At 36.6% G+C, this 20089-nt stretch overlaps 1 protein-coding gene across 2 annotated transcripts in view; it reads left to right on the top strand.

Annotated features, from left to right (window-relative positions):
- Positions 1-20089, top strand: part of APPL1 (adaptor protein, phosphotyrosine interacting with PH domain and leucine zipper 1) — a 38296-nt gene that overhangs the window by 14548 nt on the left and 3659 nt on the right. The window contains exons 7-21 of one of the 2 annotated variants that reach the window (XM_047691487.1): positions 295-353; positions 3649-3795; positions 4643-4725; positions 5622-5780; positions 6870-7058; positions 8733-8775; positions 10962-11018; positions 13449-13540; positions 13911-14093; positions 15796-15848; positions 16645-16819; positions 16910-16946; positions 17750-17896; positions 18663-18713; positions 19179-19268. In XM_047691487.1, the coding sequence (XP_047547443.1) occupies positions 295-353; positions 3649-3795; positions 4643-4725; positions 5622-5780; positions 6870-7058; positions 8733-8775; positions 10962-11018; positions 13449-13540; positions 13911-14093; positions 15796-15848; positions 16645-16819; positions 16910-16946; positions 17750-17896; positions 18663-18713; positions 19179-19268 (1565 nt within the window). The remainder of the gene's footprint in view (positions 1-294; positions 354-3648; positions 3796-4642; positions 4726-5621; positions 5781-6869; positions 7059-8732; positions 8776-10961; positions 11019-13448; positions 13541-13910; positions 14094-15795; positions 15849-16644; positions 16820-16909; positions 16947-17749; positions 17897-18662; positions 18714-19178; positions 19269-20089) is intronic. The other variant, XM_047691493.1, reaches the window with a different exon arrangement.

The raw sequence follows: 20089 nt of genomic DNA, 5'->3' as shown, positions 1-20089 counted from the left end.
ATAATAAAATCTTTTAAAAAAAAAAGTAAAATACTTTAAAAAACTTTTAGTGGAGTACAGTCTCCTTAGAATTGATTTTTTTTAACCAATTTAATAAGTAGAAAGATACTTCATGGGAAATTTGACTGTGGGAACATTTGGGTGGAGTGAAGTATGTGTTAAAGAATTTTTATTTTATTTTGAGAATTCTTTAGCATGTTTGCTGGAAGATGCACATGTAAAGACTATTTAAAGCATTTATAAGTTTGGTAAAGTACTGTTGTATTATTGTTAATAGTTATTTCTGTTTTCCAGATCATGATGCTGCAATTAACAGATATAGCCGGTTGTCAAAAAAAAGAGAAAATGACAAGGTGTGATACATACTTATTTACTCCTTTAGTGTCACGATTGTTTCATTAGCTTTTTTTTACTAGTTTTTTTCTGTTTAAAAACAGTAGCCTGCAGTTACTTTGTATGTTTTACTGCATTGCCCTTAGTTTATTCTTTCCTTCTAGTTGCTTCAAAGCCTTTCTTATAATTATCAGGCAATTAATAATTGTCTCTTTGAACAAAATATTTTTCTGCTGACAAAATTTGATAAGTAAACAGAACTATTCCAAAAGTATAATTCATGCTCAGTGTATAACATTGCCTCCTTTTGCTTTGTGTTTTGATAACATTGTATGTGTTCTGTTTTTATTTGACCATGTATGTATTCAGAAGTGTTTTCTGAGATAAAGTGGTTAAAAAGTTGAATTGTTGCATACATAATTGAATGAAATTCTGTTATAAGGACCTTCTCACTATATAGATATATAGTGAGATAGATATATATCGATATCTATCTATCTATAGATATCGATATATATCTATCTCACTATATATATATATATCTATCTCACTATAGATATATATATATATATATATATATATATATAGTTTTTGATCCTTCTCCAAGGAGTGAAATCCAGAAATCTTTCACTCTATTTTAGGAGAAATGCATTTGAGTAAAGAACAGAAACAAAGTAATTAACAAGTTCATCTAGCTGCTCCTTAAACTCTTTCCTTCCTCAGTGCCTAATCCCAGGTTTGATCATGAGACCTTCACTAGATGTTTGCAGGTGCTCTGTGTTGGTGTTGGTGTCTGCGGCCTTGGCTACAGCTGCTGGTAGGGGCACAGTGATCACTTGGGGGAATCCACAACTAGGTATATAATTTACTGTGCAACAGCTACTGTGACCCAGTAAATGGAAAGTTTCTCACAAGTCCAGTACAAAGAGCTTTCCATCTCTAATTTTAGTTCACTGATTACTTGGTGCAAATATTAATAAAATACACACATTTTGAGATCTCTATTACTTTGCTACTTTGCCTTAGGGAAATAGTTAAAGGGTCTAGTTATGAATTTTATTATATTTTGCATTGCTTCTGGCTGTTCCAGGTTTTTTGTTGTTATTCCAGGTGGTTTAAAAAACATTCTTTTACCAATTTTGTTTGATTTGAAAAAAATTTGAGCATCTACTCTATTTTGGGTACCATGGGGTAATAGTGTGAAAAGGCTCCACTCCTAGCCTCAGGGAGTGAATAATACACACTTAGTCAAAGACTTCCTGTATGAAGGCATGCAGCTAGAGTAGATGCCAGCATACAAGAGTGAGGAGCACATGTGAATTAACACTGAGTTGAGTACTGTAATAGCAGTCTTAACAAAATGTTGGGAGAGCACAAACAAAGCAGCAGTTAACTTTGGTAATTGGGAAAGGCTATACTTTTAGGAGGTACTCTTTGCATTTAGGATGAATGAACGTCTCTGGTTTTGGGTTAAGGAGTGAGCATTCCTGGAAGAAAAACAGTCTTTGCAAAAGCACATGGTAGACACCGGAAAATGTAAAGCTTAAGAGCATGGGCTCTGGAGTTGCACTGTTGGAGGACAAATCTCCGCTTTGCCACTTACTTGCCTGAGGTCACACTCTGGTTACTTAATTTCAAGCCTTTATTTCTCTATCAAAAAAACTCAGTAGTTGTGATGATGAAATGTGATAATACATGCAGGGCACCTGGCTTGTAGCAAGTTTTTAGAATTCTAGCAATAATTATCAAGATAATGGTGTGTGTCTGGAGCATAGGATATATTTGAGGAGGTATGGCAGAGATGACAAGAAAGTAGTTTAGAGCCAGATTACTCTGTCAGTGACTTTGAAGTTAAAGTTAGAGGGACTGGGCAACCTGTTTAAAGGAATCCTACTTAAAGGATTATAAGTGGATAACACCATGCAATTGTGTTATACAATAAAAATCCTAATGGAAATGTGAAGGGTACCGGACTGAGGGAATCCAACTGAAAAGGTACCAGAATAGTTTGCAGAGACATTAGGAGAGCCTCAGGTAGTTGTTGAAAGTGTAGAGGAAGGAATACTTTTGGATAATATTTTATAAGTAGAATCGACATGACATGGTAGGAGGAAGAATTAAAAAGGAATCCTATGACTCTTGGATGATGGGGTAGATCTTGGAGTAATTAGGAGAGCTAAGAAGCAGGGGCACCTAGATGGCTCCGTTGATGAAGTGTCTGCCTTCAGCTCAGGTCGTGATCCTGGGGTCCTGGGATTGAGCCCTGCATTAGGCTCCTCACTCAGCGCGGAGTCTGCTTCTCTTTCTCCTTCCTTTGCCCCTCCCCACCACTCGCTCTTATTCTCAAATAAATACAAATATCTTTAAAAATAATAAAAAGCTAATAAACAGAGGCTTTGAGGGGAAGGTACTGTATTCAGTTTTGTACATGTCCAGCACATTTAAACACACATTTGTGCATGAGTGCACATACACACACACATAGAGAGAAACCCACCTGGAAATGTGCTTCCTCTGACACTTAGGAGAGTGAAGGGCAAGGGCTGTCTGGATGGCTCAGTCAGTTGGGCGTCTGCCTTCTGCTCAGGTCATGATCCCAGAATCCTGGGATCAAGACCTGCATTAGGCTCTCCACTCAGTGGGGAGTCTGCTTCTCCCTCTCCCTGCCTGTGCTTTCTCTCTCTCTCTCTCTCACATAAATAAATAAAATTACAAAAAAAAGTGAAAGGTGAGAGTTAAAAATTTGGGAGTCATTGGTGTATTGGAATATTCTTAGTACTGGATTTGGTATTCTAAAGAAAGCAAGAAGTGAGAAGAGCCTAATGCATATTACATAATAGGTGCTCAATAAATATTGTCTGAATATAAGAACTTAAAGGAGCACAAGTATTTTAAGTGTGGGTGAAAGAAAACAAGTACAAGAGAGGAAGAACAGCAGGAGAGAACCAGAAGAGAAGTGTGCTGTGTACTGACCAAGATCAAAAACTAATGACTAAAAACAAACAAACGAACAAAAACCTAATGACAAAGCTAATACCAAACCCCTATCTGCCTTTGATCTGTGTGGTAGACTCTGCCACACTTAGTTCAGTTATTGTATCATTCTTAGTTATGTGCAGAATTCTGCTTTAAATGTGCATTTTAAGATGAAGTGGTTGGTATTTTATAGGATTTCTACTATCTCAGTAAATAAAGATGCATAGTTGATACACATTTTTCCTTGGATGGGCTCTTCCCTACAGCCGCTACTAAAGATAATTAAAGATAATTACACAATTAAGGAAATAATAGTATTTTTAATGTTTTTACTCAAAGGTAAAATATGAAGTAACAGAAGATGTCTACACTTCGAGAAAAAAACAACACCAGACCATGATGCATTATTTTTGTGCATTAAATACTCTTCAATACAAAAAGAAAATAGCACTGTTAGAACCTCTACTTGGGTACATGCAAGCTCAGGTAAATACTGACTGCACTGTGTTTTGGATCATAACTGTCCTAGAAACTCTATGTTAAGTTTGATATTTATGTGAAGTGTAAGCGTATTACAAACTAAGGTCAAAATATTCTATTTGGATCTCTGTTTTCAAAAGTAATTTAAAATGTCATCAGAATGCTATTTTGAGAAAGTTAGGATGGTTTTCCTTGCAAATGAAGATTTCACATACTTTAGGGTAAATGAAAACACTTAGTATTTAGGTCTTGTCCATCACAGGTGGGGGACAGGGAACAGAAAGCTGAATGAATTCTGGAGTTACTCCTACTGATGGAATTTCCATTCACTCTGACTTTGGAATAGATTTGAAAGAGAATGGGCAAGTTTGAGTTTGTTTCCTGTTCCTTGCATACCTCCTGAGGTAAAAATAATAGATGAGATCCAAAGTGTCCCAAGAGGTTTGCATCAGAAAGGAGGCTAGAAAAGTGAATTTGGGTAATATGTGATGGCACACCCCTAAAAATGAAGAGTTTAAAGAAATTCGAATATTCCTTTAATATGAGTGCTTATTATTCCTCAATATAACATATATCTTTGTATAAACGTAAGAGTTTATATAACTTATTATATATATTTTAACATTTTCTAATTTTATAATTGCTTACAAAGGTATACACTGAAATTGAAGTCTGGTTTCTTCAATGATTCTAAGCCCAGTAGAAGTCATTGTTAACTAGCACACAAATGGGAATACTCCTTTGTTCTTTACCTTACCATGTATCTTGGAGATTGTTTGTATGATTCACTGTGTTTCTTGTATGTGTATGTTTCTGTTGTTCATTCTCCCACTCACACACCTTCTTGCCCCAGATAAGTTTCTTTAAGATGGGTTCTGAAAATCTCAATGAACAGCTGGAAGAATTCTTGACTAATATTGGAACAAGTGTACAGAAGTAAGTACTTTCTTCCTTAAAATTGAAAATGAAGTTATGGGAATAAGTTAACAACTAAATGCCATAATCTAAAAATATTTAGCGTTGAATTTCCTGAGGGGCTGTTTTCCTTGCCATGAGACTGTGTCTCACGTGGCTCATGGATACTTCGTGATTTTTCACCATCTTTTCCACAGAATCTGAGCTCTGAATTCCATAGCTCTGTCCAGTTTGATGATATTTTATTCTAACCTAGGTTTTATGTCTGTGTATAACAGACACATAATAGTAATTATCCGTAAGCTCATTATCTTCACAATTACCTGAACTGTGGGGGACAGATGGGAGTTACTAAATAAATCTTGCTTTCTAAGCCATGAAAACTTAAAGAGGGCAAGCAGTTTTGTTTTTGTTTTTTTTTAATATTTGTTTATTTGATAGAGTGAGAGAACACAAGCAGGGCGGACAGTGGGGAGAGAGAGGGAGAAGTGGATTCCCTGATGAGCAGGGAGCCCATGCCGGGCTCGATCCCAGGACCCTGGGATCATGACCTGAGCCGAAGGCAGAGGCTTAACCATCTGAGCCACCCAGGCGCCCCGAAAGCAAGCAGTTCTAAGCAGGTTCAAAATTCTGATCAGTGATGTGGTCAGTCTGGGATATGCAGGACACTTTGAAAATTATTCCAAAGATGGGTATTCAGTGTGGCTTCATCCATTTTTTAACTTGGTATTATTTCCATAATACCTACTTCCAAATAAAATGTAAAGCTATTTCATCATGCTTTCATGTTATTTTAACCACCTGTGCCGTTGTTGCTGTCTTTAAGAAAAGATATGCAAAGCAAATATATAGATAAACATGATTGGTAAGGAGTTCTTTGTTGTGGTTCGTAGTAAATAATATGTTTTCTGTGTTAGCGTTCGTAGGGAAATGGACAATGATGTCGAGACCATGCAGCAGACAATAGAAGATTTGGAAGTAGCCAGTGACCCCTTATATGTGCCTGACCCAGATCCCATGAAATTTCCTGTTAATCGAAACTTAACCCGGAAGGCTGGATACCTTAATGCTAGGAAGTAAGAAAACTATAGTTGTTTTCGTATGTTGTATATCATATAAGGTAGTATCAAGTGAATATAATGTATGATTGATATTGTTTGCTAAATTATTTTGTTTTACTGAAGGTTGAATCTTTTTAGTTAGCAGTATTCATGTTTTTTGTCAACTTTTTGAGAGGTGGAATACATGAATAATTTTCAGAAGTATAATTCTGTTTAGATATTTATTGAATAATTTAGAATTATTTTTAAAGTAAGATGAATTTGAGTTTAAATAAATCTAGCATTTCATGAATGCTATTAAATACCATTTTTATGGGGTGCCTGGGTGGCTCAGTCGTTAGGCATCTGCCATTTGCTTGGGTCATGATCCCAGGGTCTTGGGATCGAGCCTCACATTGGGCTCTGTGCTCACTGGGAAGTCTGCTTCTCCCTCTCCCACTCCTATTCCCCCTGCTTGTGTTCCCTCTCGCTGTGTCTCTCTGTCAAATAAATAAAATTTTTTTTTTAAATCATTTTTATTATACTTTAAAATGTAATTATACCATCAGGTCAACTTTTAAAAGTTAAAAAAAAATTTTTTTTTGAAGATTTTATTTATTTATTTGACAGAAAGGGAACACAAGCAGGGGGCATGGGAGAGGGAGAAGCAGACTCCCTGCTGAGCAGAGAGCCTGGCGTGGGGCTCAATCCCAGGACCCTGAGATCATGACCTGAACTGAAGGCAGAGCTCAACGACTGAGCCATCCAGGTGCCCCAACTTCTAAAAGTTTTTATCTAAAGATAGGATGAAACAAGTTCACCTTAGAAGTAAAATGAATTCTTTTCATTTGAATTTCTTCTCCTGAAACTTGAACTATAATTTATGGAGCATCATTGTAACAGTTGCAGTTTGATACCTTCCAGCTTTTTTTTGGGAAATACACAAACACAAAAGTGGCTCAGCGTACGTGAATTTATTTTAGAGATTGAAAAATATATATTTTCTAGGCACCTTTGTGCCTTTTTGCAAGCTGGTTCTTTGTGATGTGCTTTATCTTGTGTCTGGCTTATGATGAGATTTCAGATGTGTTGTCATTAAAGAGTGAATGTACTTTCTTCATTTAGTAAAACAGGCTTGGTGTCATCTACCTGGGACAGACAGTTTTACTTCACGCAGGGTGGAAACTTAATGAGTCAGGCGCGTGGGGATGTGGCCGGTGGCCTGGCCATGGACATTGACAACTGCTCAGTAATGGCTGTGGACTGTGAAGACAGGCGGTACTGTTTTCAGATCACTTCCTTTGATGGAAAAAAGTTAGTATTTTTTCCTAGTGTTAATACAGTCTGTCGTATTTTAAATTACTGAAATGCATAATAATTCCTTCTCATTCAGATATTTTATAGCCACTTTAGGCTTATTATGTATTAAGATAATTTTCTTTTTTAATTATGTAGAAATGAGATGAATTTTCCTTTCTGACTTGGCTAAATGAAGTCTTAGTATTTTGAGATTGTTAAAACAAGGGCAAATGGTAAAAACCTGTGATTTCATGTTAGGATACTATTCACTGAAAATTTTGCTCCATGTGGGGGAAGGCAACACAGCGGAAAGAGCCCTAACCCTGGGGTCAGAAAATCCAAATTCATGATCTGCTACTTACTGTGTGGTCTTAGATAAGTTACATAACCTCTGTTTTTTCACATGTGAAATGGGGGTGTGTGAGTCATAATCCCTACTTTGTAAATTATTATACAGAAGAGAAGACTAACATATGTATTGTGCCTGACATGTAGTAAGTGCAAACACTCATTTTTAAATGTTAAATATTTCTGGTTAAATTAATGATTTAGTCCATTAATGTGTATATGCAATTTTTAAGACTTCTGTTACCTTTGTATTAATTGAGAATCCATAGAGTAGCCCTTACAACAAATTTTTGGAAAATACAGAAAAATATAAAAAAGGAGTATTGAATATTGAAAGAATAATCTCACTAACTAGAAGCAACAATTAATTTTTTGGTCTGTTGCCTTATGGTTTTTATTTTAACTACATTTAAAAAAAATATTTGAGGAAATACTGTATATATACTTTGGATCTGTAGCTACTTATTAAAAACATTTCACAATGGCTACGTTATAATCCATCTAAGGATATATACCATAATCTAAAATTTTTCTTAATGATAGATGTTTAAGTTATCTGCAGTTTTTTCCTGCTTAAAATACTGTTTTTGATCTTTCTTACTGTTCTGAAGCAGCATGTTAAGATGTTATGGTTCACTGTCTTTTATCAGTTGTTTAATTTCATATTCCTTCTTTAAATATGTAATAAATGTCAGTGACTGTGTCATTTATCATGCTGGATGTTGGGAGTCCCTGTGTTTACCAAATTGTTAATATGTTAGTACAGGAATTTACATTTTTCTCAGTTTTATTGCTAATAATGCTTAACATGATTTCCCATTTCACATTCCTGGTGTGATTCAAAATTAGTAATTTTTCTCTTAACTCTTAAAATAACATCTATAGAAGAGCTAAGTATCCTGAAGTTAGTGATCGGTACATTAAAATTTTTTATTTGACTATATTTTCGGAGAAATAATGAGTACAATTAGTGTTTTCTGTTAGGATCACTGATTTACATTTGAAATATATATGATAAACATCAGAAAGTTGAAATGCATTGTCTTATTTGCAGTGTACCTTTGTTATAGGCTGTCTTCTGAAAACCAGCACCTGTTTCTTTTTTGGTATATCTTGGCATGGATAGCCAAAGTCAAGAGTTGTTAAAAATCTGAGTCCAGCCCCAGGTGGTCTCCTTTTCCTAACTAAGATATTGATTGGTTGTGTGTTTTGGGTTTTTTTAGTTTTGATACCAGTTGGTTTTATATGTACTTTTTTTTTTTTTTTCTTTTAAAGATAAAAAATTTTCTCAGATCTTTTTTTTAAATTGAGGGTCAAACTTCTTTCTTTTTTATTTTTCAGATCTTCAATTTTGCAAGCAGAAAGTAAAAAAGACCATGAGGAGGTAAAATTTTTTCTAAAGTTATTTTCTTCAGCAACATTTTAAGATATTTCAGTAACTAAATATTAAGATAGAAATGTAGAAAATCTTAGGGGCACCTGGGTGGCTCAGTGGGTTAAGCCTCTGTCCTCGGCTCAGGTCATGATCTCAGGGTCCTGGGATCGAGCCCCACATTGGGCTCTCTGCTCAGCAGGGAGCCTGCTTCCCCTTCTCTCTCTGCCTGCTGCTCTGCCTACTTCTGATCTCTCTCTGTCAAATAAATATGATCTTTAAAAACATTAAAAAAGGGGCGCCTGGGTGGCTCAGTGGGTTAAGCCACTGCCTTCGGCTCAGGTCATGATCTCGGGGTCCTGGGATCGAGCCCTGCATCGAGCCCCGCATCGGGCTCTCTGCTCAGCAGGGAGCCTGCTTCCTCCTCTCTCTGCCTGCCTCTCTTCTCTGCCTGCTTCTGATCTCTCTCTGTGTCAAATAAATAAATAAAATCTTTAAAAAAAAAAAATTAAAAAAAACGTAGAAAATCCTAGTTAATTAAAAAAAATTTTTTTTTATAAAAATCTGTTGTCCTCAAGAAACATCACGTTTCACAGAGACTTTTATAGATAGACCTATTAAAGGAGACCTTAGAGATCATTGGTGTCTTGTCTTTTTAAAGGCTGAACTTCAGAAATGACCTTGTGACTGTTGCTATCTGGCAAGCTGTTAGTATCATGAGGTGACAGTTTAATTTATTCCCTTCTCTCATCAACTTTCTGAGACCGTATTTGCTGCATTAAGAACATAGTGGCAGCTGATATAGCATGGCAGGAAGCAAGTAAAGCTTAAAACCTTGGAGAAATGAAAGACAGAAAAACAAAAATTTGGGAGTGTCTGTTCTTCCTCACGAGTCTTTTATTTTTGGCTCCATTTTTACTTCTAGTATACCAAATATGGAAGGTAAGTTACCACTAAGAACGGACGCTTCAGAATCTTTGTCCTGAGAAATATTCTTCAATGAAAATATACTGTAGTTGATTTTGAGCCACTTTATCTGGTATTGTAACTGTGTTGGTAAAAGACAAGGTTAGAAATTATATAGAGATCTATTTTTATTTACCTCTTGTGCAAAGGAGTAGGTTTTAAAACTTGCTTTTGGTTTGTGAGGAACGTAGACAAATGTCTGCTTTCTGCCAGGTTTACCAGATTATTAATGAAGCTCATTGTGGACTGGAGTCCTCGAGTGTGAAACAGAAAATGTGGAAGAGAGCATTTTCTATGTTAGTTATAAATCTGAAAGAAGAGAAGTATGTAAAATGCATTCACTAGGAATATATTTAGCTCTTAACTTTTTTTATTGGTGTTAATCATGATATCTGAGTTCAGACTATCTTATTTGGTAGGGAGTAAGAGGGGAGTGATATAAAAGACAAATATAGACTATTAAATTGTAACTTAACATTATTGGTTTATTTTTATTTGCTTGTATAATTTGGGCCTTTTTTTTTTTTTTTTCCCCAAAGATTTTATTTATTGGGGGCCTAGGTGGCTCAGTTGGTTAAGCAACTGCCTCGACTGCCTTTGGCTCAGGTCATGATCCTGGAGTCCCAGGATCGAATCCCACATTGGGCTCCCTGCTCAGCAGGGAGTCTTGCTTTTTTTTCTTTTTTTTTTTTTAAGTTTTATTTATTTATTTGACAGACAAAGATCACAAGTAGGCAGAGAGAGGGGGGGAAGCAGGCTCCCTGCCAAGCAGAGAGCCCGATGCGGGGCTTGATCCCAGGACCCTGGAATCATGACCTGAGCCAAAGGCAGAGGCTTTAACCCACTGAGCCACCCAGGCGCCCCAGGAAGTCTGCTTCTGCCACTGACCTCTCCCCTCTCATTCTCTCTTCCTCTCCCTCTCAAATAAATAAAATCTTTTAAAAAAAAAAAAGGATTTTGTTTATTAGACAGCACTAGTGGAGGGGAGGGGCAGAGGGAGAAGAAGATGTGGACTCCCCACTGAGCAGGGAGCCTGACTTGTGACTTGATCCCAGGACCCTGAGATCATGACCTGAGCTGAAGGCAGATGCCTAACTGAATGAGCCACCCATGTGCTCCAATTATATGCTACTTCTAATGGAACTTTTATTCAGTGAAATATTGAAGATTCTTTTAGAAGAGAACTATAGAAAAAAATATTAATCATATTTTTCTATTTTTTTCTCTTGCAGTGGATCTGTACTATAAATAATATATCCAAACAAATATATTTAAGTGAAAACCCAGAGGTAATATTTTTATTTTATGGTATCCAGACCTGGCAAAAATGAATGATTATTATTTATTTTGTAATTCCTCAAGTTCTAAAGTCTTTTAATTTGCCCTTGAATGAGTAGCTTTAATGTATCCCTCTAAGAGCATTTGGTCTTCCTAGAAAGATAAAGTATTTCAGAAGTAACTGAAATTGGTCAGCTAACAAATTTTTACTGGGCATCAGTCCTGTGTTTGGCTTTGGGTTGAGCACCATGGAGAAGCATACAAAAGAAAAGGAAGCCATGGCTTTGCCCTGCAGGAGCCTGTGTGTATGGAAATACAAAACTAAAACTTTAAGTAACACTGTGTATAAAACTATGTGGTTGAAAGTGTATGGTAATGACTGAAAGCTTAAGATTTGAGAATGTTAAGATCAGTGTGGACTTTAGTTTTAGAGACAATTGTGGAGAAGGTAGGATCCCAAGCTGGCTAAGATTTGTCCATGTTTTGAGAATAAAACATGAGTAAAATATATTCTCCTATGAGAATAAAACATATTCTCCTATGAGAATAAAAACAAAAGCGTAAAGGTAGAAATGATGTGTTTATGAAACCTGTAGTATAATTGGAGTTGAAGGTTCTTATTAGAGAAAAATAGCTGAAATGTGCATACAGATCACATGGGGATCTTGTTAAAATGCAGAGTATGTCTAAGATGAGGCGGCCTGAACTCCAGGTTTTTGCCAGTTACACTTTGAGTGGCCAGCCCATCCAACCAGATGAACTTAGCTGCTTAGGTGAATCCAAACACATAGAAGACCCAGGGGTGCGGAGAACTCTGGAAGGAATCAAGTGCATCCATGCTGCAGCATAGTTGGGAAAAGACTTAGTTTGGGTCAGGAGCTATGTAACCTCTGCCAGTCTCAGTGGGCCCATCTGTGCAATAAAACTGGCTGCCTGCCAGGGCTGTGCAGGGCTGTGCAGGGCTGATGATTTCAGTTGAGGCAGAGCAGGACTGATTTCTGTAGGAAGCCGCTATCCTTCTAAGTCTTAAAACTGTTGTTGGTATCATTGGTTGATTAGACAGGAGCATCTGGAAACATCTAGGAGACCATTATCCTAGTTCAGGCACGAACTGAGGGTCTGAACAGGTGTGGTAATCAAAAGAGAGAAATAATGCATTGTAGAAAGAGGTAAAAAGAAATCAGCTGGACAGTTAGTAACTGACCAATGTAAAGGATGAAAGAGATGAATTAAAGATGATTTTCAGGTTTTAAGCTCAAGTGAACAGAAGAGCAATTTAAAAGAGTTCTGTATTTATCATTAATGGCTTTGAGGTACCAGCCAAGACACCTAGCATTTAGATGCCTAGGAAAAGTTTTGAACCAAAGAAACAATATTTCATGACCTCCAAAATATTAGTAACTTCTATTAGTTTTATGAGTGTAATCTAAGATAATCAGTGCCAGTTGCTAATTGTAAAGAAACCTTTTGCTTGCACTAATTTGATCTCTTGCCGGGTTAGCTTTTCCTTTCTGTTACGTTACTTGGGAGCACCAAAAAATTAAAACAGAAGTTAGATGACCTGTTAATATCTAGGGAATACATGGTGAATACAGTGTTTGGGTCTGAATAATTCAGGGTTATCTTACTTTTCCCACAGACTATCAGAACTCTAAATTTTAAGTAGTATTTTCCATATGATTCAGAATTACTTTATCTGTACTTAATGAGAGAAGAAATTCTGATCAATTTGTGGCATTGTTTTGATATTTTTGCTAACTACAAGACAAAGAAATGCAAAAGTATTAGGATTTTTTTTTCTAACGTAAATATTATTTTACAAAGTAGCCAGTGTTTGAACTCAAACAGTAAGTTTAAAAATATCTCTTATAGGGTGAGTGCTGTGAAGTGTGTAAACCTGGCGATTTGCAGACCTGTACCCCTGGGGATAAAAATATATGTTTATAAAAAAAAAAAAAATCTCTTATAGGAAGTTTTCTTTCAGATTTTGGCCTGAAAATATCCATGATAACTTCATCAATAAATACATAGATTTCTCTGGGCATAAATATATTCTGGAAGAACATGAAAACGTCAGTAGTATAGTCATAAAATATTTAAATATTTTAATATTTTGTGGCTATTCCTACTCCTTCTGAATTTCATTATTTAACAAATGTAGTGAGTACCCATATATAGTAGGTGCTGTATTAGGTGCTAATAATACAAACCTAATCCAAAAAATCTGGTAGTTAAATATTTAAAGATCTGTGTCTGTAAGAAGTAAGAGGAAGCTTAAATTATAATGTTACGAAGTTAATTATGTATCTTAAGACAATGTTGGAACTACTTTAGTAACTCCAATTTGCATTTTAAATGTAACTCAAGAACATTCTGACAACTGTATTCAAACTTTTGGTTTCCTTGCTTTACCAATTCTAGTCCTTTTTAAAACAAAATAGGAAATTGCAGCACGAGTAAATCAGTCAGCTTTGGAAGCTGTCACTCCTTCCCCATCTTTCCAGCAGAGGCACGAGAGTCTGCGGCCGGCAGCGTGAGTTACCAGACTTTGGGTTATTTGAAACCATATGGGCTTTCGAAAGTGTTAGCAAACACTTTGATTTTTAGCAGTTCTACTTACATTAGTATGAAATAGTTTCCCCAAAATATAGAAAGTGTATATTTTCAGGTTGGTAAATTTACCAGCTAGAGTGCTAAATAAATAATTCCAGATGGCCCTAGTGCTTTATCTATAGATTGAGATCATTTATGTTTTTGAATTTAGTCATTGGAAAGAAAAGTCTGTTATTGAAATTTCTTCTCTCTTTAACTTATAAAATTATATTTTCTTTTCTGATGGTTCGTATTCAGTTTCAAAAAGAGAAAACTTAATGCAATGTCTTCTGGTTTTCTTCTGTGTTTAGACAATCTCGGCCACTGACAGCTCGAACCAGCAGCTCGGGATCCTTAGGATCTGAGTCCACAAATCTGGCTGCCCTTTCTCTAGATTCTCTCGTTGCTCCAGATACTCCAATACAGTTTGACATCATTTCTCCCGTGTGTGAAGATCAGCCTGGCCAAGCAAAAGCCTTTGGCCAAGGAGGCAGGTGGGCGATGATGTCAGAGGGATATTGTTCTGTGGTCTGTTAGGCTTGTGATTCCATTTTTGCAGTCGAGAGCCCTCTCTCACACATACGTACCAATTATGCTGTACTTCCTATACTTAATTTTGATAGTCGGGAAAGAATCATGCAGGTTTTTGTTTTCTGCCTCAGCTAAATAAGTGGAGATAATTTAGTTCTAAAATACTTAATTTTGAATTCTGGTATTTGTTCTTAAAATTACAGAAGAAAGTTGACAGTCCTATCTTTAGGTCATGACACTATTTTAGAAATTCAGAGTAGTACATGTGCTCTAGGTTTGTAAGAAGAATATCATCTTGGGTCAGAATAAGAAATCTCCAGGAAGACTAAAACATTATCATGCTGTGAATTATTAATAAAACATCTTCTGGTTGTATAATGGGAAATGTGAAAGCTGTTAGAATTTTTCTTTGGCTCTGGGATGAAGGAAATATCACAGCAAATCATTTATTTAAGTAGGTTGGATGCCTAAAAATTGATACTAATTTGGATATAAGTGGCTGTCACCAAGAAAAAAATAATTTGTATTTGATCACAGAAATATATTTAGCGTTTTATATAAAAGTTCAGACATCAATTATAGAGATCAATTTCATGTTGTCTTTTTTTTTTAAGATTTTATTTATTTGACAGATCACAAGTGGGTAGAGAGGCAGGCAGAGACAGAGAGAGGGGGAAGCAGGCTCCCCACCGAGCAGAGAGCCCAATGCGGGGCTCGATCCCAGGACCCTGGGATCATGACCTGAGCTGAAGGCAGAGGCTTTAACCCACTGAGCCACCCAGGCACCCCAATTTCTTGTTGCCTTAAGGCCAACATTATTTTAAAACCACTTAGCTCTCTGTTTGCTTACAAAACCTATTTTTTTTAAGATTTATTTATTTATTTATTTGACAGAGATCACAAGTAGGCAGAGAGGCAGGCAGAGAGAGGGGGAAGCAGGCTCCCTGCTGAGCAGAGAGCCTTATGTGGGGCTCCATCCCAGGACCCTGAAATCATGACCCGAACCAAAGGCAGAGGTTTAACCCACTGAGCCACCCAGGCCCCCTACAAAACCTATTTTGAATTGTATTTTTTTCCTTCATTGTGTCTGTGCCAAGAGCCACTCACACTGAGGAGGGAGGTAGCTCTCATCACTAATTAGCTTTTCTTCCTGCATTGTTATGTATGCCTTGAGAAATACAGGTTTAAAACTAAACAGTGTTCAAATTAGCATAATTAACTTACAGTATGTACTTTGAGGACCTAAAAAGAGGTTTTTGCAATCCTAGGAAATCCCTGGCATTTTTCTCAAGTAGCTAAAATTGAAGCTAAATCAGCTGTTCTGTCCCTCTTTAAATTCAAGGACTTTCACAACATGGTTTATAGGATATTGGGGTGTATGTGGGTGTATATGTATGTGTGTCTACATGTCAGCTCATCTACCTCTTCTAGAATGCAGCAGCATTGAGTTCAGCCTCCTAAGTGTGAAGGCAGGGGCCTTTGTCGAAGTAAAGTGGTCATTGATAGTAGTTCCTTAACAAGATGGGGCATTTTAGAGCTTTTTAAAAAATGTATGTACAAGTTTTTGTGACTCTTAGTTTATAACCCAATTTCAATGATTGAGATTTCTTCCGTATGGCTCATGGTAACTGACCATTGGTTCATAATTTTTGAAAAACTTTTCAGGCGCACAAATCCATTTGGAGAATCTGGAGGAGGTACAAAATCTGAAACTGAAGGTAAAACAGTTGGGCAGTATTCTTATATTTTAAAAATTCTCAGCAATAAACTGTGTGAAGAATTTGTTGTATATATTTGTTCTGATGTATGCTATTTTAATGGTAGCTTTACTTCACAGTTTTCTTTTTGCTCATAGTACTCAAAGCAGCAGAACTTAATCAGGCTTAAAGATTTCATTAAAATTATAAAATATCATACTTGGGACCTCAGAGTCAAATTCTCAATGCAGAAGATATCCTTTAAGCTTTTCCTAGCAGCTGGTGTTTTCTTCTGGTACTGGACCATTAACTTTTTTTTTCTTTTCTCAGTAACTATTTTTTATAAATTTCAGATTTAAAAGCTTTAGGAATAGTACAAGGAATTTTTTTTTTTTTTTTAAGATTTTATTTAGTTGTTTGACAGAGATCACAAGTAGGCAGAGAGGCAGGCAGAGAGAGAGAGGAAGGGAAGCAGGCTCTCTGCTGAGCAGAGAGCCCGATGTGGGGCTCGATCCCAGAACCCTGAGACCATGACCTGAGCCGAAGGCAGAGGCTTAACCCACTGAGCCACCCAGGCGCCCCACGAGGAATTTTTATTTTACTCAGAACCATCAATTGTTGAAACCTGACCTTTTGCTATTTGAATTAGAGACCTTAATTTTCCTATTACTTGAACACTGTAGTTAGGAGTAATTTTTAAATACTTCTACAAGGTTGAATTTTTCACTAGAAAATTTAAAAAGTGACAATGTATTTTATTCTTAAGGAAAGGAAATGTGGGATTTAAAGATATGTAATGTACCTTGTTCTTTTGTAGATTCTATTCTTCATCAGTTATTTATTGTCCGATTCCTTGGTTCTATGGAGGTGAAATCAGATGACAATCCAGATGTTGTTTATGAAACAATGCGGCAAATCTTAGCTGCCCGGGCCATCCATAACATCTTTCGTATGACAGAATCACATTTATTAGTCACTTGTGATTGTTTAAAGTAAGTAATGACCTCCCCCTTAAAAAACTGTCGGAAAAAATGTTTAATTTCAGCCTAATTAAAATTTGTTTTCCAAATTTTTAATTATAGGTTAATTGATCCACAGACACAAGTTACAAGGCTCACAGTGAGTTCTACATGTTTAAAGCTTTATTGGAAATCTCTTTGTGCATATACACATATGTATCATTATAGTAATTCTGACTGTATGTATTGAATAATGGTATTAATTATGATTGGCCAAGTTATAATTAAGCCAATGGCCATCTCCCCCCACCCCAAATTTATAATTAAACATTCCATATACTTAAAGGATCAGTGCAGTCTGGTATAATATGTAGTTTTTTAGTGTAGGATATGTGCTGCCTATTTAAGGGATAAACACTAACAGGAATTAAAAGGTGGACATGATTTGAGTTTATAATTACCTGTGTTGAAATAGCTGGAAGTACATGCTCTTAATCATTTAATAATATGGACCATTTTTGTTATTGAATGATTTTGTAATATGTGTAAATGACTAATAAATTTGATATTCAACAATATTTTGTTCTACCTGGTAATCCAAACCAAATAGGACATTTTTATTTTTGGATTGCCATTCTGTTAAGAAGAAAATTGGCTTTAATGATCTGTTTATAATATATATTTTTTAAAGATTTTATTTATTTATTTGACAGAGATTACAAGTAGACAGAGAGGCAGGCAGAGAGAGAGAGGGAAGCAGGCTCCCTGCTGAGCAGAGAGCCCAATGCGAGACTCGATCCCAAGACCCTGAGATCATGACCTGAGCCGAAGGCAGTGGCTTAACCCACTGAGCCACCCCGGCGCCCTGTTTATATTTTTATAACTTAGTACTTGAATTTGTCATACAGAAGAGTGCTTGTGTTTGAAAAATCTCATGTTTGCTTCTGATATTTTCTGTGGCAGTTTCCATTACCCAGTGTAGTTTTGTATGCTACACACCAGGAAAATAAGAGGCTTTTTGGATTTGTTCTTCGGACATCAGGAGGGAGAAGTGAAAGTAATCTGTCATCAGTCTGCTATATATTTGAATCAAACAACGAGGGGGAAAAGGTACCTGATTTTTCAAATTGTGTTTCTATTATGAAATCTATATCATAGTCGAAGTTCTTAGTAAGATTTGTGGAAGAAAACAAATTGGGCTTAATCCAATAAAGTTGTTTGACCAAAGCCCATTGGCTCTAAAGATAGCTGGTAGGTAGCTTGGGCCTTCTGACTATAGACGGTGTCTTCCCTGGGCATTGGCAGCTGATGCTCTGGGAATGCAGTATATTAACTTACTCTGGGAATGTATTATATTTCCATAATCAGCCTTTTTCAGCTGTTCAGCTTAGAGCAGTATCAGCATCTCCTTGCTTCATTCTTTGCAGACCTTACCATTTCAATAAGGAATTTGAGATAACAGGAAGGTGACGTGTGTGACAGAGGTGAGACCCAGCGGCAGCAACTCAGAGACTCACAGATGCTTCATGTGGGGATTGGAACTTTTTTTTTTTTTCTTTGAGAGAGAAAGAGCAGGAGTGCAGGGGAGAGACAAAGGGAGAGGGTGAGAATCTCAAGCATACTCTGCGCTGACCGAAGAGTCCAACATGGGGCTCAGTCTCAAAACCTGAGATCATGACCTGAGCTGAAATTAAGTGTCGGACACTTAACCAAATGAGCCAGATGTCCTGGGGCTAGAACATTCTTAAATCAGCTTTTGTTTGAAGCAGTATATTATAATGAGTTATAAATCTAGTTGCCTCAGGTATTTGGATACTTGAAATTATTACTTCAATGTGAGAACTGCCTGAGCTTTTCCTACTTTTTCTCCTTTCAGATTTGTGATTCTGTTGGTCTGGCAAAACAGATAGCTTTGCATGCAGAACTGGTAAGAATCCAAAATTATCCAAGAATGTTCTTTTTTCTAAGATTTATTTATGTAGAGTGCAGAGGCAGGGAGAGGGTCAGAGGGACAGGCAGAGAGAGAATCTCATGCAGAGTCCTATGCAGGGCTCGATCTTACCTCCGTAAGATCATGACCAGAACTTAAAATCAGCAGTTGGATGCTTAACGGACTGAGCCACCCAAGTGCCCCTCTAAGAATATTACCTAACGTACTAGAAGGTCTTTCATATTAGCAAAGAAATAAAAAATGAATTTGCTGTGCAAGGTTATCAGTAGATACTGTTGCTAACACAGCATTTGGAATTTGGACAAGTGACTAAGATAGAATATAAATTTTTAGTGTGCTTCCATATAAGTATAAAAATTATGAAAAGGTTTCAAAGGCAATACTGAAAAGTCTAAAATATAAAATTATTTAATTCATTAGTTGTATTCATCTATTTTTCAGGATCGTCGGGCATCAGAAAAACAAAAAGAAATAGAGAGGGTAAAAGAGAAGCAACAGAAAGAACTCAGTAAACAAAAACAAATTGAAAAGGTATGTAGTCCTAGTATCTAGATCTTCTCTGATGTAATGTTTATGAAATTTCCTTAATTCAGAACTGTGATTTTCAGATTTGAAATTCCAAGTGAAAGTCTGTTTCTGCTTCCTCAGCCACTTTATAACCAGATGGTTCATAGCACAGCAGAAAAGGAAGACATCTGTCTTCTGAGAGGATGTTTATAGTTCCTGACATGTAGTTGACTTACCGTTTAGCAAACATACCAGAGCTTTTATATTTCCATATTCCAGTGAAGGTTGTTTCTAAAAAGCGAGTCTTTTGAGAGGCCGTGTGTGTGTATAGACTTAACTGCCATTGCTGACATCTTTATTGGTCTCCAGGAATTTATATATATTTATATAAATACTTAATGCTACCAGGAGTGTCAAATCATTGTCCATCCAACAGGATAATTTTAAGTTAGGCAAGTTTCAGAGTAAAATCTGGAGAATGCATTAGATGGTGATGCGTGAGATGGTAAGACCCAGTTATGGGCTGTGGCATTGGCAGTAGCCCTGGAAAAGAGGAGACATTCGTGGGATACTTAATGAGTACAGATCAGCAGGAATTGGGAATGAATTGGACTTATGGACAAAGGAGAAGGATGTGATGAAGATGACACGGAAGTTGAAGCTTCCTTGCTAGGTTAGGCTGAGGGAGGGTGAAAACTGATTTAGCAAAGTAAGTAGGACAGGGGGAGGGTGGGGATGTGGAGTCATCCATTATGGGCCTTTTATGTGGTAGATTGTGAGAACAATGGTCTGAATACTGGTTTTGGCCATAAAAACGGAGAAGAGGGCAGTGTTGGCTTTTATAG

Source organism: Lutra lutra, chromosome 1 (genome assembly GCF_902655055.1).
Source record: "Lutra lutra chromosome 1, mLutLut1.2, whole genome shotgun sequence".
Taxonomy (NCBI): domain Eukaryota; kingdom Metazoa; phylum Chordata; class Mammalia; order Carnivora; family Mustelidae; genus Lutra; species Lutra lutra.
This window is presented reverse-complemented; position numbering and strand designations above follow the sequence as displayed.